Source organism: Physeter macrocephalus, chromosome 10 (genome assembly GCF_002837175.3).
Source record: "Physeter macrocephalus isolate SW-GA chromosome 10, ASM283717v5, whole genome shotgun sequence".
NCBI lineage: Eukaryota > Metazoa > Chordata > Mammalia > Artiodactyla > Physeteridae > Physeter > Physeter macrocephalus.
The window spans coordinates 60,246,279-60,271,561 of NC_041223.1; the positions used below are offsets into that span (position 1 = coordinate 60,246,279).

Sequence of the window (25,283 nt, forward strand, 5' to 3'; positions counted from 1 at the left end):
GGTATCACTTTGGCTTAGCAAAGAAAATGTTCAAATTTTTTGTCTTATTCAGTAGGTTTCACTTGCCAACATGTAAGTCATGCTATCAGTGTAAATCATGTGAAAAAAGCAATAGTTGAGAATCTGTGGTCAGTTTGCTTGGAATGTTTAAAAGAAAGAAAATTCTATGATGGACAGCCAGTACTTCCTTCTGATATTTGGTTGTGCCTCAAGTGTGGTTTTCAGGTGAGAAAAGTCTCTTTTATGTGAGAGTTTGTCTTAAATATTTTCCTTAAATCTTACCGTGAGCTCTGACTCTTGGTGATGCTTAGAACTTAAGATTAATTTATTCTGTGTTTAGACAGAACTCTCCAAGGCCGAGCTTAGAAATGTTTAAGGTAAAGTAAAATTTATGTATGTTCAGAAATTAATCATGTGTGCTTTATAAATACTTCGAAAGGGAATCCAGCCCACTTGCGATAGTTCTCATATGTGGCCCTGCCTTTACCTATTTGTATTTACTTAGGAAATGGATCCAGGTTTTTGGGTTCTTAAAAAATCTTTTTGGATTCATTTTTTTCTCTATGAAAAGTGATTATTCTGTCTTTTCTTTTTTTTTTGCAAAGTAATTTCTCTTAAGAGCTTAGAAGCTATTGGTATCTTTTTTTTAAAAAATTGGAGTATAGTTGCTTTACAATGTTGTAGAACCTATTGATATCTTTAATAAAGGAATTTTTAAATAAAATTAAAAGTATATATATATTTTTTAGAATAAGAGGCATCTTTATTATCTCACATAGAAAGCCAGAAGTAGGGCCACTTAAAGTTAGTTGCTTCAATGGAAAGAACATTAAAAACTGAGATTTCTTCCATTTTTCTCCTGTGGCATCCTCAGTTTCATGGTTTCAGGATGGTAAAAGATGTTTCATGCACTGTGTATCACACAGCAATCCCCAAAGGCCACAAAGAGGGCAAAAAGTACATCCCTTCCCTGTGTTCTTTTTTAAAATATGTAAAACTTTTCCAGAAACATCCATTAGACTGCCCCTCATGGGACATTGACTGGAATTGAATCTCATTTCTTTACTTACCTGGTGATGGAAGTTACTGTGATTGGTCTGAGTCTCACTAGTTTTCAGTGGGGTTGGGTGGAGGTGTGTAGGGTATTAGGAAATGTGTGTATAGGGGAGGGGCACGACTGGCCTGTGAGGATGCTCAGGGTCCCACCATGCATAAGACAGAGAGCGTGTACATTTTTAAATGGTATGGAAATTAACTTGGCTCATGACTGTTCTACTGTGTAACAAGAAGCAAGTTAGCTTCTTTGCAAGAAATTGAATTTAATGAGAATCCATATTGTTTTCTGAAACTTTTCCCTCCTGCTTGAAACTAAAAACAAAACAAAACGTCTAATCTTTCAGTATGATTTAAGTTTTGATTAATTTGAAATAAACTTGTATGTAAATCATATAAAGAGTGTTCTGTTCATCTTTAGGGTTGTGGTAAAAACTCAGAAAGCCAGCATTCATTGAAGCACTTCAAGAGTTGGAGAGCAGAGTTTCACTGTATTATAATTAGTCTGAGCACATGGATCATTTGGTAAGTTAGATTTCGTTAGTACTTGTGTTCACGATAAAAACTGTCTTTGAGGGCTTCCCTGGTGGCGCAGTGGTTGCGAGTCCGCCTGCCGATGCAGGGGACACGGGTTCGTACCCCGGTCCGGGAAGATCCCGTTTACCAAAGATTAGTCCTGCCTGCTTCGTTAAAACAGTAAAGAGATGTAAAAATGCATTTATTGGGCTTCCGTGGTGGCGCAGTGGTTGCGCGCCCGCCGGCCGATGCAGGGGAACCGGGTTCGCGCCCCGGTCTGGGAGGATCCCACATGCCGCGGAGCGTCTGGGCCCGTGAGCCATGGCCGCTGGGCCTGCGCGTCCGGAGCCTGTGCTCCGCAACGGGAGGGGCCACGGCAGAGAGAGGCCCGCATATCACAAAAAACAACAACAACAACAACAACAAAAAACTGTCTTTGAGTTTTATAAGGTACGATATTTAAAGATGATATACCAGCTTATACTTTTTAGCCTAAACACAACCTGTGGAATCATTTAAGAAAATTAACATTATCCATGAATCTAAAATTTAAGTAAGAGAAAATTTAGTCATCCCTGTAGTTTTCTTTAACACTTTCTTTGTACAATAAAGAAAAATTGTTGCTGGTTGATTTTTTGGTAATGAACTTGCTAAATTAGAATGTCAAAGTTCTAGTGGAGGAAGGTACTTCAAGCAGTCAAGCGGGTTGGCCATTCTCTGCAGGGGACAAGGGAAGCCTAGGCATAGATAGTTTGTAAAAACTTCTCAGGGGATTCTACTACTTAACCCTGGTTGGGAACTAAGTCCAGTTCCCTCATTTTATGTGTAAGGACACTGAGTATCATTTATTTACCTTTTTGTGGTTACAAAGTAAAGATCCAGGCACTAAAACAAGTCTTTTGATTCTTTAGTCCCTTACCAGCATACCACACTGCTTCAGTGGTTTAATGGGACACTGTATTGAAAAGCTTTTCCTGTATTTTACAGCAAAAATTTTCTCACGAATTTATAGACTCCTAGGGTTATTCAGATGAATTTTCAGGATCAAGTTTTAAGACAAAAATATTTTAACTTTGTGCTTCATTTCAGGGTTCTAAAATTAATATAAGGATATTTTGGTTTGTAGGAGAGACCATCATCATATAATTTAGTTCAGCCACAGGGTTGGATGCCTGCTGCATTTGTGTGTTTGTTGTTGGCCCCAAGTAATAAAATTGGGGTGAATGAGGAAAGAATTGCTAGAACTTAATACGTAAATGAAGCATTGGAGCCAAGGGAGAGGGGGATGATTCCACAGTGTGGCAGCTCAATAAACATTTCTCTGTAGTCTGAATAGAGCAGTGGTCTGCAATGATAGGGTGTATCAGAATCACTGGGAGGCTTGTTGGAATAGATTGCTGGGTCTCAGGCTTAGAGATTCTGATTTACTAGTTCTGGGGTAGGGCCTGAGAAATTGCATTTCTAACAAGTTCCCAAGTGTTGCCAATGCTGCTGGCCTGGGACCATAGTTTGAGGACCACTGAAGTAGAAAAAGATGGTGGGAGAATTGAGTGGCACCTGGTAAAATAGGTTCATCTCAAGTGAATCTGAACTGGAACGTCTGTTGTAGCTCTTAGGACCCCAATTATGGTATGAATCATGATTTAATTTCAGCAAAAAAGCCTTACCTAGCATAATTAATTAGGGTTGTTAGTTTTAATTTGTTTTTTAAATTTTATTTTATATTTAATTGTAATTTTGCTTTCATAGTTATATAGAGTTACAAGGATGGTGAATTTATTGAGCTTTGTGAGATGGATTTGTGAGATTTATATTATACTGAAAATAATTTAAAGTCACATTTGGGGGTCCATAGAATTACTTCTCTTTCAAAGAAAGAAATTCAGGTTTGTCACATGCATTTATAGAAATTTAAAGGTTGTGACTATTTTCTTTTTCCCATCTAATTCTTAAACCTTAAAAAGTTTAACAATATCAGTAGAAAACTTAACTAATCTGGATTAGAGAAGGCCAGCTGGAACTAGAGGAAAAACCTGAAAAACCTAAAAAAAAGAAAGGAATATTATAGATTTGATAATTTAATCACAACTAACAAAGTGTTGCTGGATAGTGGATTTAATACTGCTTAAACAGATAATTATTAGTATAATAATACAGCAGCTTCTTACCTCTGACTTCACATCAGAATCACACAGGTGGAATTTGAAAAACCCATAGGTACCAGTGATCCTCTATTAAATCAGGGCTTCTGTATTTTTTTTTTTTTTTTTTTTTTGTGGTATGCGGGCCTTCCTCTGTTGTGGCCTCTCCCGTTGCGGAGCACAGGCTCCGGACGCGCAGGCTCAGCGGCCATGGCTCACGGGCCCAGCCGCTCAGTGGCATGTGGGATCCTCCCATACCGGGGCGCGAACCCGGTTCCCCTGCATCGGCAGGTGGACGCGCAACCGCTGTGCCACCAGGGAGGCCCCAGGGCTTCTGTATTTTTAAGTTCCATAGGTGATTCTTATGCCTAACCAGGGTTTAGAGGCACTGATTTAACACTTAAAGATAACATGTAAATGTGTGCTTTTAAATCATTCAAAAGTTTGCTGAAAGGTTTAATATTTCCCTTGTACTCTTATTCTATTACTGATTTGCGAGCCCTATGTCTGTTTCCCACTCTTAAAAAGAAAATATTACACTTCTATAAAGCTATTTATTTTAAAATGATAATACTTTTTTGATTGTTGTGAGGAATTAAACCAGAAAATGCATGTAAAGTTCTTAGAACAGTGCATGGCACATAGTAAGTGTTCATTTATTTTTTTGGTTATTTCTATGGAAACAGGTAGAATTAAATTATCTTGAGCTCTCCTCTTTTCTCCAAATTCGCTGCCATTGTGCAGTTTTTATCTACGTTTTTTTTTGTACTCTTAAAGTTACAACAATATATTTAATAACAAGTAAAAATTAGGTCATAATCTCAGTAAAAATTTGATGTTTCAATATTTTTCAAATGAGCATTATATTTTTATTATTTTTGCCAATCATTACATCACTAAATATTGAACATCTATTATAATGGAAGCTTGATAACTGTAATTGCTTAAATTCCATCATGATCTATTGGAAAGGTTGCTTTGGGAATGTTTTTTGTGACTCGATTCCTTCACAGATTTATCTATATGTCTGTGTATTTCTGTGTGCAAAGTGATAGAGTGAATACTCAGTAACCATTTGAATTTTGAGCGCTGTTTAGAAAAGGGACCCAGGGCTTCCCTGGTGGTGCAGTGGTTGAGAGTCCACCTGCCGATGCAGGGGACACTGGTTCATGCCGTGGAGCGGCTGGGCCCGTGAGCCATGGCCTCTGAGCCTGCGCGTCCGGAGCCTGTGCTTCGCAACCGGAGAAGCCACAACAGTGAGAGGCCCGCGTACCACAAAAAAAAAAAAAAAAAAAAAGAAAAGGGACCCAAACCTAGTTTACAGCCATTGATTCCAGGACCACTAATAGTTATAAGCAAGAAGATTGTGAATATGTAAGGTCATGTTGGTATAATGCATCACATTTATAAAACACTTTCAACATGGTCAAACACTGTTCTTATTTGATCATTGGATCTCATTAAGATGATAATAGATAGAAGAAACCTTTATTAACTATATGCACTAATGAGTAAACTTAGTGGAGGGTAGTTTTCTGAAAAGGAATGTGCTTTTCAAACGTGAGGGGGACTGTCCTGTGAGGGGACAGGATTAGCTCTGGCCTCTAACCACTGGGTGCCAGTAGCAGCTTTCCCAGTTGTGACAACCCAAATGTCTCACAACTCTGCCAAATGTCCCCTGGGGGACAAAATTGCTCCTGTTTGAGAATCACTGACATACCGACATCAGCTTCTCCCTTTCCTCTTCCGTATCTTTTATATCCATTTTGTTACTGCTTCTACCTGAAAATATATGTCTGTTCATTTCTCTCCAGGTCCACTGCATCTACCCTGATCTCTCTCTATTCCTGATGCCATCCAATCTGACATTAGCCAGAGTGATGTTTTCAAAATGTAAATTGGATCATATCACTCGCCTGCTTATAAGCCTCTCATTGACACTCTGTTACACTTAGGATAAACTACCAAAACTCTAATTTGAATGCTAAGGCTCTGTATGAATTGTCCCCTGCTTATTTCTGTAGACTTATTTACCTCATTTCTCTTGCCTCACCCTAGGTATCCCCCTTACCCCATGACTTAAAGATAAAAATGGATAAATACCAACTTTATTACTTGATGTGCAAAATTATTGAAGATGCTTTCATAATATTTGCTTACATTTTATATTTTTTCAGGTGTTATGAGTGCGATGAAAAATTATCAACACACTGTAATAAGAAGGTTTTGGCTCAGATAGTTGATTTTCTCCAGAAACATGTTTCTAAAACACAAACAAGTAAGTTAACAGCAGTTGCTAAAGAAATTTGTATTAAAGTATGATATTTTTAAATTCTTATAAAGAGATAATAAATTCATAAAGAGTACTTTGGATTTTACTGTGACCTCTCAGTAGGAGTGCCATGAATTCTTAGGTAGCAGTTTTGTGATGTTATCTTGTGTTGTATTTACATAACTAATAATGAGAAGCTGGAGAGGATAGTGACTGGGTTGTGGGCTTCAATGCTGAATTTGAATTTAAGTTCCACCGAAATTACCTACTGTCTGTGTGACTTTGACTCCTTAGTTTCCTTATGTAAAAAATTAGTACGATAATTCTATCAAGTGGGAATGTTGTGAAGCTTAGGGATGTTTTCTGAAGATTTAGAAATAATGTGTGTAAAAATACTTGCGTAGTCCCCGACACATTTATAAAATGATATCTGTTATTTGTTACATCATTGGAATACTGTTCTGACACTAACTAACTGGAATTAGGCTAACCTTGCAGATTAAGGGCTCAGTTCCCCCAAAAGATTGCCCTCACTTCAGACACCTTTCTCAAGCTAGGGGTTCTCAGGACCGCCCCCCCCACCATTTCTGATCAACTGGCTACAGGGGTTCCCACTGTCCTCTTAATTCAATAATTTGCTAGAATGACTCAGAAAACACTGGAAAGTGCTATACTTACAATTACAGTTTCATTATAGCAACAACAACAAAAAGAAATAGAAATCAGGACCGGCCAAAAGAAAAGACATGTAAGGTGAGGTCTGGGAAGGTGCCAAACTTGAAACTTTTCTGTCTTCTTCCTGTGGGGTCAGGATGCATCACCTTCGCAGCACATTGATGTGTGACAATACACACAGACTGTTGTTAACCAGGGAAGCTCGCTGGAGTTTTGGTGTCTAGCGTTTTTATTAGGGTTTCATTGCATAGGCATGGCTGATTGAATCATTGGCCACATGATGTAACTCAGTCCCCAGGGTCCCAACCCTCTAATCGCACGTTTGGTCTTTCTGGCATGGCTGGCTCCCATCCTGAGTCATCTCATTAACATACATTGTCTAAGGTCCCACAATGAATAAAAAAATACTTTGTTAACATAAACTGTCAAGCGTGGTCTGAGGGGCCCACCATGAGTAAAACAGACACTCCTGTCACTCTGGAAATCCAAGGATTTAGAGGGGGGCTTCTCAGGAACCTGGGACAAAAGGCAGCCAAATCCTTTATTATACAATAGTAACGTATTATATATTGTACTTTGTTGTCTAACATATAAGCAGTATATAATACATATTAATGTAAATTACGAACATATAGGGAAAGAGTTTCTTCATTCAAAATATTAAGTGCCTACCACATGCCATGCTTTATGGTTTATTTGATATGTAGTGGTAAAACAAAAATAGTTTCTGTGTTGCCCTCATGAAGTTTAGAGCATAGTGGAAGAGACAGACAGAAACATAACACATATGTAACTTGTGATAAGTGCTACAAAGGAAAAGAACAGATTGCAGTGATAAGTAATAATCTCATGGTCATAGTGATCAAGAAAGGCCAATATGGCTGGAATGTGGTTTTCTGGGAGCAAGCAGAATGTGGTAAAGTTAAGACGTCGGTGGGCAGGTCACGAAGGATACTGTAAGGAATTCCATGGTAAAGAATTTTTATTTTATTGGAAGTGTAATGGAAGCTATTAAAGTGTTTTAAGCAGAAGAGTAATAGTCATTTCATCTTTTTAAAAATAAAGATAACTCTACCAAATGGAGAATAGACTGTTGTGGGTTAAGATTGGAGGTGGGGAGATCCTTAAGGAGGTAAAAGGTTATTGTGGTAGGGCAGGTGAGAGATGAGTAGGGGTTCTGGTGGAGAGTGGGTGGACTAGGTGTAATGAGTGAGGGAAAGTAGGAGGAATCAAGTACATACCTCAGGATTTTGATTAACTCGGTGAATAGGAATAAATGGCCATGGTAATTTGGAAATGCCTTTAGAGCAGGAATCGAACTGCTTAATAGGTGGCATCGGAAACTGAAAAATTATATAGAAATATTGTTTTCAGCTGTATTTTCTGTAGCTCAATATAGAATGATTTTTGGTAGCTGTTGCTCTGAGACAGTAATGATGAAGACATTGGAGGAGGAACTAGAGGAGGTAAACTCGGGTTCTTGGACAGTAGAAGAAATGATTAATTTTATCACTCATTCATTGGAAAATATGGTGGTTATAGGCATTTAATACTTATAGAATAGAGGTTGGTCTTAATGCTGTCTCCTGAAAGTTGCCCATTAGTTTTGTTGGCCATAAGAAGAAATGTAGGGGGCTTCCCTGGTGGTGCAGTGGTTAAGAATCTGCCTGCCAATGCAGGGGACACAGGTTCGAGCCCTGGTCCAGGAAGATCCCACATACCACGGGGCAACTAAGCCTGTGTGCCACAACTACTGAGCCTGCGCTCTAGAGCCCGTGAGCCACAACTCCTGAGCCCGTGTGCCACAACTACTGAAGCCCACACACCTAGAGCCCGTGCTCTGCAACAAGAGAAGCCACTGCAGTGAGACGCTGACGCACCGCAACGAAGAGTAGCCCCTGCTCGCCGCAACTAGAGAAAGCCCACGCGCAGCAACAAAGACCCAACACAGCCAAAAATAAAATTAAAATAAACTAAAAAAAAAAAAAAGAAGAAATGTAGGGATATGATGGCAAGGGTGGTAAAAGTACAACTGTAGAAATTATTTTCTCTGGATTTTTTACGTTAGAGGTTTCTTGAGGTTAAGAACAAAGCCAGTCTGATTCCATTCAGTTTTACAGATTTCTTGAATATTTATTATCACAAAGGATGTAAGGTAGGGCGCGTGGAATGGCATGGGAGAAAAACCATGGGCTTTGAGTCAGGGGAGTCTGGAATTCAAATTTGACTCTTTCAATCACAAGCTCTGTGACCTGGGGCATATTACAGTTTGTCTGAGCCTCATTTTCCTCAGCACTTTCTCCCTCTTTCCCATGGGAAGAGAGATTGATAAGACCTTTCCTAAAGAAGTTTAAAAAAGGTGTGAGATTAAAAAAATAATGATATAAGTCGAATAGAATTTGTATTTTGAGTGATATTCAAACAGAGTCCTTCAAATATTCAAAGAGGGATGCAGTGTTCAATTGAAAGGAACTCAAAAGGAATCGTGGAGGAGCTGGCTTCCAAGCCGACCCTTAAAGGATGAACTTGAGATAGGTAGAGAGGAGAGAAGAAATCATATCAGGTGCTGGGAAGGAAACACCAATGTAAGCTTTACTTGTGTTTATGCAACCATGGGTAGCACCTGGAATGGGGGAAACAGGTTCTTTTTTTTCAGTGGCCTCTCCCGTTGCGGAGCACAGGCTCCGGACGCGCAGGCTCAGCGGCCATGGCTCACGGGCCTAGCGGCTTCGCGGCATGTGGGAACTTCCCGGACCGGGGCACGAACCCCTGTCCCCTGCATCGGCAGGCGGACTCTCAACCACTGCGCCACCAGGGAAGCCCGAAAACAGGTTCTTGAAGGAGTCTGAGAGTGTGTAGAGCCTTTAAAGTTAGGGCGAGACATAATTCTGAATCCAGGGTTTCCAGAAGTTCTAGGGCAAAATGTTAGTATCTTTGTGTTCCAAGTTACAGCAGCTCTCAGGCAAGTTTGATTTAAAATAATATCCCTTGGTATTTTAGAAGTAAGTTTTTTGGGATAGTTTTTCCTTTTTACTCTTTAAAGATTAAACTTCTTTTCAGCTGTAGAAATGGGCAAATTACATTAATACTACATGACTGGTTTAGGTAATTGCATTAAGCAGTTGAGGGAATCCCAGTGCTGGTTCCCAGAAGAATGCTCACAGCTGTGTAGATCCCACATCTGATGCTAGGATTTGCTTTAAAAAAAAAAAATCTCTCCATACTCTCCCCCTCAAACATATACCGGAAATCTAAAAGCAACAAATAAAATTCCCATATAATGAAAAGGTCATATAACACAAGATTGAAAAAGAGCAAGAAAACTTTCTTGTGAGACCCACTCAGAAATATGTATTGTTAAAAGTGGGCCAATATTCTCTGAAGGGCTTATTTCTCCCTTTGGTAGTCTAGTAAATGTCATGTAAGTGTTCTACAAACACTTACAGAATACGGGAATTCCTGTTGAAATTATATCATTGAATATTGGTTTGCTATGTGTGAACTAGACAGATGATAGATAATCCCGCATTCTTTTCTAAACCAATAAATTTGGCCCATAATTTTAATACTGGTGGGATGCCATTTTCAAAGAACTTTAAGAGAGCATAAAATATTATATTCTGTTAAATTCATTAAGCTTATGCTCTTGGTATAAAAATACATGTTATGTTGGTTCTTTTGGTTTTATTAAGTATAAGTTTGCTGTATCTTTTTGAAATAAAGTATGGTACATTTGGGATCTGAAATAATGTGTCTGAGAATAAATAATATTGTACCCTTTTACAGTAACAATTTGTAATGTAATACTTTGACTTTTCTTTATAAAGTAATACATTTTGTTCTACTATAAAGTGACAGTCCACATGCCTAAGAAATTTGCATTTTCATAAATAAGTACTAAAAATAGTTATTTCCATATATAAAAGGGGTTAGGGACAAAAAATGTTGAACACTTCAAACATTTCAAAAACTTCAAACACAATTTGTTTTACCTGTAGGGATGTAAATCTGGGGTTCCTCCAAACTACAGAACACAGAGTTACTTGAATGACTGTTTTCTCAGTTCTCCCCAAAATGGCACTAACTTGTGGAGATATATAGGGAGAAGTTAAATGGATACAGTGGGTACCTATGGCATTAGGGCTTAAGTTTTTTTGAGGAACCCTTTGAGAAGGGCTACTATAAACTTTAATAAAACTATAAATTCACACCAAAGACATCCAGCAATTGATTACATCCAGCTTTTGCTTAAAAGAAGTGGTCTGCGCGAACCCGGTTCCCCTGCATCGGCAGGCGGACGCGCAACCACTGCGCCACCAGGGAAGCCCAGGGCTTAAGTTTTTTTGAGGAACCCTTTGAGAAGGGCTACTATAAACTTTAATAAAACTATAAATTCACACCAAAGACATCCAGCAATTGATTACATCCAGCTTTTGCTTAAAAGAAGTGGTCTTTTCTTTCATATCAGTACTAGCATTTCATTAGTGTCTTAACGGGTCGCACTTATTAACCTTATCATCCATTGTTATACAGACAGATAGCAGATCATAATGGTAAAGTGTGTGGATTCTGAACCCAGGCTACCTGGGTTTAAATCTTCTCCCTACAACTAGCTGTGTGCCTTCGTTTGATCATCATCTTTACAGTGGGGAAAGTTATCAGAGGAGGTGATGCTCTCAGACTTTTTCTTTAAATAAGCAAACTGCAAAATAAGTTTGCTTGCCCCGTGCCTATGAGAAACTTGGGATGCACCAGTGTTCCATTTCTGGTTTAACCAAGGCAATTCACAAATATTTATACCTTTGAGAAAAGAGAGATATTTAATATTACTTGGCAACAAATCCATTATTGGTTGTTTTCAATTTTCTCCAAGATGAGCAAAGCTGCATCTCTGTGTACTTATTCTTCTGTTTCTGTAGGTTAAATTTTTTGGAATTTCTGGCCAATTTATAAACACATCTTAAGTTTTGATTATTGTTGTTTAGCTGCCCTCCAGAAAGATTATACAAAGGGTATAGTTGACAAGAATACTTGTTTTTCCATGTTTAACTTTGTTTATAATTTTTAGGTATTTTGGTTTGGTTTTGGGGGGCAGTAATGAAGTTTTTAGTGTCATTGTTGCCAAGTCCATCAGTCTTTTCTATAATGGTTTTTTAGCCTTTGGGGTGATGCTTTGAAAGTCTTTTGTACTCCACGTTTATAAAGATATTCACCCACAGTTTTCTGGTACATTGAGGGTTTTTTAAAATTTATAACTTAATATCTTTAAACTTGGTTTAAAAAAATAATTAGAGGATCTTTGTGTTGGAGTCGTTTTTAAGGTAGAAAAATTTGAGGTACCTTAAGGTTACTTTTAAGATAGCCTTAGTCTTAGCCAAGTGTGGAAACAGTGGTTTTTTTCCTCTTTATTTTGGCTTTGCTGGTGCTTCAGCCAGTTTTCTGTCTTGTAAGACTTGAGTTATGTACAAAGCCCATCAGGTCTGCTCAATTAACCAGCTGCTCTTTGAGTACTCAGATTATAGTCTTAAAGGTAAACGACAGAGATATAAAAGACCTATAAAAAATTTATCTAGAATGCCTGAAGTTTCCCCTTTGCATTCTGGGGTCTGTGTTATTTTATTACATAAGTGCAATACCTGATGACAGTGTTGGTAATATAAAGGAGATAAGTAAGGTGAGATAATGATATATATATTTATATATTTTATTATAACTATATCTTACATATATAATATTTATATATGTAATATATATTATTAATAACCTTCTAACCCCCAAATTCTGTGAAGATTCTTTTTAATTACAGGCATTTCATGGGTTCAGGTAAAACTTGAGGAAAACGAAACAAATGATCAAAATTTTGTATAGTTTATCTTTTTTGTTATTGCTGTAGCAGCTTTGTCCTTTTAATTATATCATACTTCAGAACATCTTGAAGTTCAGTCCTTAGTGCATTCATTCTGTATTTGTAAATTTATTTATTTTTTGTTTTATTTTATTTTTGGCTGCGTTGGGTCTTCATTGCTGCGCGTGGGCTTTCTCTAGTTGCAGGGAGCGGGGACTACTTTTCTTTGCGGTGCGCGGGCTTCATCATGGCGGTGGCTTCTCTTGTTGCAGAGCACGGGCTCTAGGCACGCAGGCTCAGTAGTTGTGGCGCACGGGCTTCGTTGCTCCGCGGCATGTGGGATCTTTCCGGACCAGGGGTTGAACCCGTGTCGCCTGCATTGACAGGCGGATTCTTAACCACTGCGCCACCAGGGAAGCCCTCATTCTGTATTTGTAAAGAAAGAGTTCTTAAAGTGAATATGATTTAAAATCACTGCCATATTGAGAAAGCTTTGTTGTCTCTAAAGACAAAATGATCAATAATTATTCTTCATTGGAAGTAATAAATTGCATTTTATTAAAATGCATACCTGTTTGTAGGTCAGATAATTGAGAGACTGATTCAAACATGCTTGTTTTAAACTAGAATCTTAAACTCTCAGCTGACAGTTTCTTAGTGAGCAAATGCACATAAATACTTAGTTTCTAAAAGTTTTACCAAGGTGTTATCATGAATTTAAGGCTTAATAGCTCTATGCTGTTCATTATATGTCCTTATACTCTAGTCATAAATCATAGGCAATTAATTATAAATAATTACAGATAGTGGTTCATATAGTACCTGGTACACAGTGGACATTTGATAAATCAATTTTGAGTTGTTAACATTTTATAAACATGCTACTTAGTATTAACAAAATGAAAAACTTGCACTTTAAGATACATATAGTTCTTAGATAATGTCATTCTATTTTCTAGTTATATTATCTGATCTATTTAATATTCAAGTCTAATAGCATAATTAATTTTGAGCATGTTCTCACAGACTTAATACATGTAAAAGTCAACAAGCAGACTCTTGCCACTTGTGTGAAGTGGCTATTTAACCATGAAATAAACTATTTTTATTGCCATTGCCCCGTGGATATGTTCTTTCTGGCAGTGCTGTCCATATTTGGTGGCTATATGCATGGAGAGCCAGGTGGTGCTGAAAAGCATCGCACAGTGAAGCGTGGATATATCTAGGTTTGACATTTGTCATCTCTTACTGCTGAAGGGAAGGGTAAAATCTGCTTTTCCATATGCTTATGCTTTTTTTTGCCTGCAGTTTTGACCAGATGGTCTTATGAACATTGTTTACTTTAGGATGCTATCCCAGATGTTTTGAAAACTGATGGGTAAATGTGGTACACAGATACATAAATCATTTGCATGTTATGGTTTAAAAAATGCTATTTGGTCTTATAAGATGAAAATATAACTTATTTCTGGAAGTATTTTTCCAAGTGAATAATAAATATATATTTATGATATATATTTATATATAGTTAATATAATCTATATAGTTTATTTTCCCCAACCACTCTGTTTTCATATTAATAAGCTAAAAAATATTATGGCAACATTTATTAAGGATGTTAACGAAAGGAAATACTTTTGAGAAGGCATATTTGTTTGTGGTTGCATATACTCAAATCTGTAAGAATCTTTCCTACTAGTTTTTGTAATTCTTCTCATTGTGCATAAATCACTGAAGAGAAATTACCTGGCAAAATGACAACGGATTTATAATCAAAAGATTATCATTATAACTTTGGGCAAATCACTTAACCTGTTGGAAATTGAGTTTTGTTAACGTAAAATCAGAGTAACAGCCTTGCCCCAAAAGATGGAGCACTGCTTGGATTTAATTACTCTTTCATCTTAAATCTCTTAAAAATCACTGTGAAACCATCTCGTGGCAACAGCTATAACGTGAGCCTGAAACCGGCTAATTCTGGGCTTTAGTTAGAATCTCAAATATAGTTAAGAGGTGGATTGCTCTCGTTTGCAAAGGATCTGTATGGGGCTTCCTCTTGTTTGTGTAGTGCTTCTTACGCACTGGCTGGCTTTTTTCATTTGCTTTTACATTCCCTTGTAGGTTTGAATACTGTCTGGCCTTTTCCTGCTTTTCCTTTTTTCTGTGCCTGGACTCTGCACCTCAGTGACCTTTTCCATTGATTGTACCAGCCTTTGTCCCCAAGCTCTGTAATGGGGTTTAATTTTTATCACTTATTTTAATATCTGGATGATGGGAGAAGAAATCTATTTTGCTAGTTCTTTTCCATGTTAACTCAGAATTCTAGGGTTGGGCGTTAAAAACAGCTCTTCATTATCTAGACAACAGATATCTAATAACAACCAATAATGTTTAAAGAATAAACAAACAGGAATAAAGGGGAAAAACAGGTAATAGAGTTTATGATAAAATATTGCATCACAGGATAAAAGTTAAGAGTTGAAAGAAAATTTTTTTCCTTGTAATAGATTTGCTTAATGAAAGAAACGTCTGAGAAACCACGAATTTATTTCTGTCAATGAGAGGTTTCCATGTGTCGAAAAGAAAAGCCACGATCATGAAAACCACAAAGTCAATGTAAAAGGCAAAACTCGTATTAGCAATTCAGAAAATCCAGTTAGAAATGAGATAAACTTGAGGGGAACACCCCCAGAAAATATGGGAAATGATTAAAGAGAAAAAAGTGAGAGCACATAAACAGGGGACATGAAGGATAGTTCGTGAAGATACGGATTTTGGCACAAATAACAATTTTGGGGGCCTCTCTGGGCTGTTTTTCACACTCTTAAATAGTGCTTAGCATGCCAGGTGCTTTGCAAAGCAAATTTAACTCATTTGGGGCTTCCCTGGTGGCACAGTGGTTAAGAATCCACCTGCCAATGCAGGGGACACAGGTTTGAGCCCTCGTCCAGGAAGATCCCACATGCCTCAGAGCAGCTAAGCCCGTGCACCATGGCCGCTGAGCCTGTGCTCTAGAGCCTGCGAGCCACAACTACTGAGCCCACGTGCCAAAACTACTGAAGGCTGTGTGCCTAGAGCCCATGCTCCGCAAGAAGAGAAGCCACCGCAGTGAGAAGCCCACGCACTGCAGCGAAGAGTAGCCCCTGCTTGCCGCAACTAGAGAAAGCCTGCATGCAGCAACGAAGACCCAACGCAGCCAAAAATTAAAAAATAAATTTATTTTAAAAAAATTTAGCTCATTTAATCCTTATGAAAACCGTATGAGGGCTTTCCTGGTGGCGCAGTGGTTAAAAATCCACCTGCCAATGCAGGGGACATGGGTTCGAGCCCTGGTCCGGGAAGATCTTCTTTTTTTAGTTGGCATTCTCTTGTAAGGAAAAGTTTTTTCTTTTATCCTCATTTAAAAAATCTATTATCAGGTCAGACTCATTCTCATTTTGTTCAGTGAATAGTAATTTATCAGTACCCTTCTTTATTTTGATATTCAAATTGTTCCAGATTGGACCACTGGGAACCTGTTTAAAATTACGCCTGTGTGGTTTTTTTTTTTTTTTTTTTTTTTTTTTGTGGTATGCGGGCCTCCCTCTGTTGTGGCCTCTCCCGTTGCGGAGCACAGGCTCCGGACGCGCAGGCTCAGCGGCCATGGCTCACGGGCCCAGCCGCTCCGCGGCATGTGGGATCCTCCCAGACCAGGGCGCGAACCCGGTTCCCCTGTATCGGCAGGCGGACGCGCAACCACTGCGCCACCAGGGAAGCCCACGCCTGTGTGTTTTGACGTACTTTTTTTTTTTTTTGAGCACTTCCTTATTTTCTGGCATAACAAAAATGTTATAGGCTCATTTGCTGCCCCAGGTTTAGAATCAGCCTTTCCTTCAAGGGGTCTTCATTCCTTTTAGTGGGAATGGTGTTTAGAAACCAAGATCTGGTCTTTGCTACTTTTTTTTTTAACTTGATTTTACAATTTTATATTTTATTTTTAAATTCATATGGAATTTATTCTACAATGTGGTCTGAGGTACGGATGTGTATATTAAGATGAATTAAAATTAACTGCTTTAGCAGTAGGATACAAAACAGGAGATACTTATTTGCATTTGTATTCTTGCCCTTCAGGAGCATTGATTCAGAGGAAAATCTTATTTAATTTTAAATAATACATTTAAATTATGTCAAATGATATGTATTTAATTTTAAATCTTGTGTCCATTATGTTTTCTCTAACTTAGATGCATTTTCTAGAATCATAAAACTTTATGAAGAAAAATGTGAAACAGGTGAAAAAAAAGGAAGAAAAGACAGCAGTGTAACATCTGTAAAAGGAATTACAAATTTAGGAAATACTTGCTTTTTTAATGCAGTCATGCAGGTAAGAGCCATGAGAAGGCTTTGTAAAATGTAAAAGTTTATATTAATTAATTTGTGTTTATTGGCACACCTGTGGACTGTCACATGACTGCTAAATGTTCGTCTAGAAGTCTGTCTGTTTCCTTTTTGATTGGTTAGTTTGATCTTTAGCCATTGTCATACACATACATACACCTTCTTTTTCCACAGTTCTTCTGAAAGATCTCTGTATTTTACCATGGCTCTGTCAGTAGTAGTGACATTTATTAAATGTAAAATGCATTCAATTAAATTTTCTAAAACTTAAAAATATTTTTGCTAGGCCAGATGACATTTGAAGCTTTGGGAGAGTATTTATTCTGTAAAATCAGAGGCATATTATAACTGAATCAAAAGATGTTGCTTTTGTTTTCTTTCAGAATTTGGCACAGTCTTACATTCTTACTGAACTGATGAATGAGATCAAAGAACACAGTACAAAACTCAAGATTGTTCCTTCCTCAGACTCTCCGCTGGTAAGAAGTATAATTAGCTGGATAATAGCTCTGTTTAGATAAGCCAGTGATGTTGCCAAAACCTATCTTTCTTATTTCTCACAACTATCAATTGAGATGGTAGTCAGAGAATTTGAAAAAATAATTCAAAAGCGTTTTGTGAAAATAAACGATAAGATTTAAAACTTCTAAAGTCATAGCTTTAAGGTATGTTATAGTTCAAACATATCATGGGTCAGACAGCACAAAAAATGTGGAGGCAGCTTTCAAACAGACCTACTAGAAAAGACAAACGGTTTTGCCTTTGTTGAATGAAGTGTCTCGGATTCCTGTTTTGTAGTTACTGGTGACAACTACTTAGATACAGCATTTTCGTTCTTTAAAGGTAGATTTAATTTTAATAGTGACCATCTAAAGGTTTTTTGGAGCCTAATTTGATATTGGGTTTTTAAACTAATGAGAAAGGGGAAAAAGGCAGCCTTTGACATTCAGAAGCTAGCCTGACACCCACAGTTAGGCCATGTTATTCAAACAATGTCACAGAATACCAGACTCGAGCTAGGTTACTCCAAGACTGTTACAATGAGACAGACAAGGCCACTTCATAATTTTCTCTAAACACAAACTCTACCACTTAGAAAATCCCAAACACCCTCTTTTGGCTTAAATGAGTCACTGCGACTTTTTTTTTTAACTAGTTACAGCTTTATCCTCATTCTAGCCTCCTTTTATTGAGATATCCAATTGTAGAAATACCCTCACTTTCTGACAGCATCCAATTGAGAGCAGACCTCTGCTTCCTTAGATTATTTTCCTTAGATTAACTTCTTCCCTAAATCACCCAACTAAAGCCCAAATTCTACATCAGTTCTTTTGAATACCCTCTGAGAGACACTCCATGGTTCCCCATTGTGTGTGTTCTACCTCAGTGGAACAAGTAATAAACCCACCTTGTTCAACTACAGATGTGTTCCTGGTGGTCTTGGGCTGGAGGGCATTTACACTAATAATTATGATTTCAGTTAGAAATTGATTTGTGTGTGTGTGTGTGTGTGTTAGAGGAACAGAGAGTGAATGTATAGCTCATGATCTGGCTTTTGAAATACTTAAGAAAGAGGAGTTCTAAAAGTTCTTAGCCCAGCGTAGTAATCTTAGATTTTTCTTCCAAGGAGGCAATTTTTAAAGACAATATTGTTGTATTTTTTTGTTGAAAAGGCAGTCTGTAAACTCATTGCCTGTTCAGCCTCTTAAAATTTTTATGTTAGAGCCCGGTGCCCTCTTCTAGATTGTAGTGAGATATTGAAGACTACTTTACTGAATGGAAGTTAATGCTAGTCATCTGAAAAGATTTCTTATTAACTGTGATTGGATGTTAGCTTTAAGTATTTCACATGTGGAGCTGTGAAATTACTATATACGGCAATCATATTATAGCTGATCACTGTAGGTTTGTGTCATTCTAAGAGGGAAATTTTCAATCTTAGGTCTTAGTTTTTTAGGACATACAGCGGACCTGGGCTGTGGGACTATCAGTGTAGATCACTACTCTTTCAGTCACCAGTTTTATTTGGTCCTTCGTAATCTGTATGCCTTTTCTTTCTTTTCCTTACTTTATTGTGCTGGCTCGAGTCACCAGTAACATGTTGAATAGAAGTGATGAGAGCAGACATCCTTGCTTTAATCCCCAAATTAGGGGAAGAACACTCAGTCCTTCATTATAAAGAGTAGGTACAGGGACTTCCCTGGCAGTCCAGTGGTTAAAACTCTGCACTCCCAATGCAGGGGGCATGGGTTCTATCCTTGGTTGGAGAACTAAGATCCTTCATGGTGAGGCCAAAAAAAAAAGAAAAGAGTAGGTACAAAATATATAAGCTACAAGGTTATATTGTACAACATGGGGAATATAGCCAGTATTTTATAATAACTATAAATGGTGTATAACTTTTAAAAATTATGAATAATAATATTGTACACCAACTATACTTCAATTTTTAAAAAAAGGAAGAGGATTTAAGACTATACACTGCACCGAAAAAAAAAGAATGAACTTAACTGTAGGTTTTTCACAGGTGTTCTTTACAAGGTTGAGGACATTCCCTTCTATTCCTAGTTTTCTGAGCATTTCATCATGAATGGATGTTGAATTTTGTCAAGTGCTTTTCCAGCATCTACTGAGATTATCATATAGTTTTTCTCCTTTATTCTCTGTTAATGTGGTAAATTACATTGATTGATTTTCAAATGTTAAAACTATCTTGTATTCCTGGGACAAACCCCTGTTAGTTATGATGTATTCTTCTTCTTCTATGTTGCTGGATTCAATTTGTTAATATTTATATGAATATCAGCAGTGTGCTTACTTTTTTGTAAACATCTTTATTGGAGTATAATTGCTGTACAATGTTGTGTTAGTTTCTGCTGTATAACAAAGTGCATCAGCTATACATATACATATATCCCCATATCTCCTCCCTCTTGCGTCTCCCTCCCACCCTCCATATCCCACCCCTCTAGGTGGTCACAAAGCACCGAGCTGATCTCCCTGTGCTATGCAGCTGCTTCCCACTAGCTATCTATTTTACATTTGGTAGTGTATGTATGTCAGTGATACTCTCTCACTTGGTGAGCTTCCCCTTCCCCCTCCCCATGTCCTCAAGTCCATTCTCTATGTCTGCATCTTTATTCCTGTCCTGTCCCTAGGTTCATCAGAACCTTTTTTTTTTTTTTTTTAGATTCCATATATATGTGTTAGCATACAGTGTTTGTTTTTCTCTTTCTGACTTACTTCACTCTGTATGACAGACTCTAGGTCCATCCACCTCACTACAAATAGCTCAATTTCATTTCTTTTTATGGCTGAGTAATATTCCATTGTATATATGTGCCACATCTTCTTTATCCATTCATCTGTCGGTGGACACTTAGGTTGCTTCCATGTCCTGGCTATTGTAAATAGTGCTGCAATGAACTTTGTGGTGCATGTCTCTTTTTGAATTATGGTTTTCTCACGGTATATGCCCAGTAGTGGGATTGCTGGGTCATATGGTAGTCTAATTTTAGTTTTTTAAGGAACTTCCATACTGTTCTCCATAGTGGCTGTGTCAGTTTACATTCCTGCCTACGGTGCAGGAGGGTTCCCTTTTCTCCACACCCTCTCCAGCATTTATTGTTTGTAGATTTTTTGATGATGGCCATTCTGACCAGTGTGAGGTGATACCTCCTTGCAGTTTTGATTTGCATTTCTCTAATGATTAGTGATGTTGAGCATCCTTTCATGTGTTTGTTGGCAATCTGTATATCTTCTTTGGAGAAATGTCTGTTTAGATGTTCTGCCCATTTTTTGATTGGGTTGTTTGTTTTTTTGATATTGAGCTGCATGAGCTGCTTGTAAATTTTGGAGATTAATCCTCTGTCAGTTGCTTCATTTGCAAATATTTTCTCCCATTCTAAGGGTTGTCTTTTCATCTTGTTTATGGTTTCCTTTGCTCTGCAAAAGCTTTTAAGTTTCACTAGGTCCCATTTTATTTTTGTTTTTATTTCCATTTCTCTAGGAGGTGCCATTTTGAATTTATTTTTGTGTATGGTGTTAGGGAGTGCTCTAATTTCATTCTTTTACATGTCGCTGTCCAGTTTTCCCAGCACCACTTATTGAAGAGGCTGTCTTTTCTCCACTGTATATTCTTGCCTCCTTTACCAAAAATAAGGTGACCATATGTGTGTGGGTTTATCTCTGGGCAGCAGTGTGCTTACTTTTAAAAAACTTTTTATTAAAGTATTCACACAGAGGAGTGTACATCATAAATGTAGAGCTGTTGAATTTTCTCAAACTGAATACACTGAACTGAAACTAACCAACATTTTTCTCAAGAAACAGAGGATTACCAGCAGCTAGAAGCCCCCTTCAGGTTCCCTTCCATTCCCTGCCTTCCTGCCTCACAAGGATAGCCACTAACCTGGTTTCTAAAGGGCAGATTAGTTTTGCCTGTTTTAATATTATATATAAATGAAGTTATACAATATGGACTCTTTTACATTTGGCTTCTGTCAGCATGTTAGTGAGATTCACCCATATTGCATTCTCATCAATAAACTTACTTTTGTTTTCAAAATTTAAGTATACTTTTAAAAACAGGTTATTTACTCAGTCAGTTCTGAAGTTTTTAAACTGTCTCAAAATACTTAAGTTGGGAGCAGGGGATACTGCACCTTAGTGCTTGAGCTTTGAAACTGCCTTAGATTTTACTTTTGACCCTTGAGATAGCTTTCAATTTACTGAACATTGCAGAAATCACTTATGATATTCAAAAACTATAGAAAATTATAGCCTGTCCTTTCTGTGGTTTTAGCTAGATGGCTGATTTTTTAGGATAGTTGGTATGAAATATATATGTAATTTGTATTTCATGAGTATATGAATGAAACAACATATGTGATAGCTGTCTTAGAAGATAACGTTCTATAGTGTCTGAGGATTATATTTGGGATCTGCTTTTTATTCATTGTCTGTAAGGAGAGGGGTTACTAGCAAGGATAACATTTTAGAAGATAAAACTTGGTGGGGAAAAAATTCTAGAATAAAGAGTGTTGCTCCTTCACACAGTTGTAGCTGCTTTTGTCAAACTTTATGTCTCTCTCCTTTAAAAGAGGGAGACAGTGTACCAATTTGTGACATAATTTCCCATTCCTTAATTTGTTAGTAAAATATTTGGGGAAAAGAAGAGTATGGGGTTTTGCTCATAAATGTAATTTTTGATTATTTGTGAATTTGTACAAATATCAAGTCGATGAGTAATTTTATTTTAGGAGAGCACATTAAGGGACAGTTACAAGCAACAAAAGATTGGTTTTTCACTCTTAAGCTAATAGTTTTATTAAGTAAAGGGCAGAGGATATGAAAATACCTATATTTTTCAAGGTAAGGCATTTAATTTCATTTTTTATATATTCATCTTATATACGAGGGAATAAAGCTTCTTAATACACTTGAGGTGATTTAGTCGTCATTTAAACAGAGTGTAACTTAGATTTTTAAAAGTATTTTATTTAAAAATTGTGTATTTCTGACATAGAGTTGATCATGTTTTTAAAGGACCCATTAGTGGTGGAACTTTCAAGCCCTGGACCATTGACCTCAGCCTTGTTCCTGTTTCTTCACAGCATGGAGACTGAAAGAGGACCGCTTTCTCCCAAAGTTCTTTTTAATCAGCTTTGTCAGAAGTGGGTACATCTACATTCTTAATAGAAATAATCATGAGTTACAAAACACTAATGTGTTTATCACTTAATATGAGTAGTTTGACTCTGACTGTGACATTGCTGTTATTGCCTAGACTACCAAGAGAAAGAACTAGCATTCGTTTAGTTGCAGCTGTGTGCCTTATCTAAATTATATCTCAAATACTCTGAAGAAGTGATTGTTTATCCCCATTTTATATATAAGGAAACTGAGACCCCCAGAAGTTGAGTAGCTTACCTTGTTTCATGGTGACAAAAATAGGGTTTAAATAGATATCTGTCCTGACTCAGAAGCCCATGATGTAATACCATAAAGTGAGAAAATTATAGAATTATAAAATCTAAAAGTGCTATAATAGATCATCTAACCTAGTTTTCTTATTTTTAAAGATGAGCTTTGAGGCATGCAGAATTTAAGTAAATTTCCCAAGATATCGCAGTATATTTAAAATCAAAATCCTTGTGTGCCTAGAAATAAACACATGTCATAAGGGACCTGACATTCATTTATTCCTTTATAGAAATTTGAGATCTTACTTTGTGTCAAGTAGTTGCTAGAATCCAGGGGTGCCCAGCTTATAATTTATTAAAAACAGACCCTTTCAGGAGCTCATAAATTAGTCCAGTCCACAATTAGTAAAATATGTAGAAACAAAATTCTTTAAATGTGAACTTGCATTTTTATATATCTCCAGGTTTTAAAATTTCATTTTAATTTAAGCTAGTTACCTATGCCATGGTATTGTATTATATTTTATTGCATTTTATTTTATCTCATAGTATTGTACCAATGTTAATTTTCTTTTTTAAAAAAGTTTATTGTGGAAAGAACACAACATGAGATCTACCCTCATAAAAAAATTTCAAGTGTACAATGTGTTATTGTTGACTGTAGGTACAGTGTTGAACAGCAGATCTCTAGAGCTTATTCATCTTGCTTGACTAAAACTTGTTCATTAATTAGTAACTCCTCTTTTCCCCTCCGCCCTTTCTAGGTCCCTCATATAATTGGAATCATGCACTATTTGTCTTATTGTAACTGACTTATTTCACTTAGCATAACGTGCCAGGGTATTTTAAATGTAGTCCAAAATATGGAGGGTTTATTATATGTTTCATTTGGTCGACAGGTGCTGTTTTTTCAAAGCCTGAAGAACAAAAAAAGCCTTTAAAAGTCTCAGAGACATGGGTGCCTCATAGAGTTAAAAAGTTTTTAGGACATTAGGTACTTTAGAAATTTGTTTTTGACTCTCCCCAAAATAACTTTGTTTTGTATCTTTTTTTTTCTGGTTTTATAGAGATTTATAAACATTTTCTAATTATTATTAAAATGATAGGTGCTCATAGATAAAAATTCAGACTACTGTTATCTGTTTTCTTCTATCCAAAAGTGATTATGCATACATAGACATAAAAATAAATTGTTTGCAACTTGCTTGTTTTGCTTAATGTGTTTTGTACATCTTTCTATATTAGTACATGTGGATATAACTTATTTGATTTTACATATAGATATGTGTGTATGTGTGTGTGTGTGTATCATTGCACTTATGAGAGTATGTGGGATAAATAGAATTACTGGATCAAACGTTATTTGAAAATATTTTTAAATTGCATTTTCTTTTGCTTTATTGTATTTACTTTAAAAAGATATGTATATATTAACAAAAGTGATTAAAAAAAAAAGTCAGGTGAAGATTTAAGCCATATATGTGGGGTCTATTTTTGGACTTTGTTCTGTTCCATTGATCTATATGTCTATTCTTACCCCAATACTGTACTGTCTTGATTACTATAGCTTCATACTAAGTCTTGGAATTGGATGGTGTGAGTCCTCAAATTTTCTTTTTTTGGGGGTTGGGTTACTGCTCTTGGTCCTTTGCTTTTTTATGTGACTTTTAAATTAGTCAGTTGGGATTACATTGAATGTGTAGATCAGTTTGGAGAGAAATGACATTTTAACAATGTTGAGTCTTCCAATGCATGATTATCAGATACCTTTTCATTTATTTAGGTCCTTGATTTTTCTTCATCAAATTTTTTTTTTTTTTTTTTTTTTTGCGGTACGCGGGCCTCTCACTGTTGTGGCCTCTCCCGTTGCGACGCGCAGGCTCAGCGGCCATGGCTCACGGGCCCAGCCGCTCCGTGGCATGTGGGATCTTCCCGGACCGGGGCACGAACCCGTGTCCCCTGCATTGGCAGGTGGATTCTCAACCACTGTGCCACCAGGGAAGCCCTGTAGTTTAATTTTCTTATTTCTAATATTTTAATTTGCTATCTTATATCAACATGTTCTTATTTAAATTTTTTTCTATTTTTTGTAGTATCTGGGCTTTTATTGGCAGTTATGCCTTTATTTTATGTTTTTGGACATTCTCAACATATTTATGGCAACACCTTTGGGACAGTTCTATACAATTTATTTGGAGTAAAGTAAATTCATTTCAGTTGTTTTTAACATTAGATTTCTTTATGTGTTTTATAATACTGGATTGTAGCCTTCTTTGGGGTGAATTTTTTGTTTTTCCACTCCTGTCTTCGACTCCTTTGCTTTCTCCCATCCCCTCCCTTCCTTATATCCACCTCCTCTTTCTGTCTAAAAATTTTAAATTTTATGATAGCCTCACCCCTTCCCTCCAGGCTGGCCTTGGAGATCCAGCTCTCTTAATGATTCAGTTACCATGCTGCCCTGGTTAGCAGATGGGAGA

At 37.0% G+C, this 25,283-nt stretch overlaps 1 protein-coding gene across 10 annotated transcripts in view; it reads left to right on the forward strand.

Annotated features, from left to right (window-relative positions):
* USP45 (ubiquitin specific peptidase 45) overlaps positions 1–25,283 on the forward strand; it is a 67,503-nt gene that overhangs the window by 12,473 nt on the left and 29,747 nt on the right. For 7 of the 10 annotated variants that reach the window (XR_008618395.1, XM_007101123.3, XM_055087605.1 and 4 more), the window contains 6 exons: positions 53–225; positions 1,475–1,578; positions 5,888–5,988; positions 16,729–16,868; positions 17,266–17,361; positions 22,430–22,557. Coding sequence is in view for 8 of the 10 variants with exons in the window: in XM_007101123.3 (XP_007101185.2) it covers positions 53–225; positions 1,475–1,578; positions 5,888–5,988; positions 16,729–16,868; positions 17,266–17,361; positions 22,430–22,557 (742 nt within the window). In the remaining 2 variants the exon portion in view is untranslated. Of the gene's footprint in view, positions 1–52; positions 226–1,474; positions 1,579–5,887; positions 5,989–16,728; positions 16,869–17,265; positions 17,362–22,429; positions 22,558–25,283 lie in introns of those variants that run through there. The other 3 variants (XM_055087601.1, XM_007101124.4, XM_055087603.1) reach the window with 3 other exon arrangements.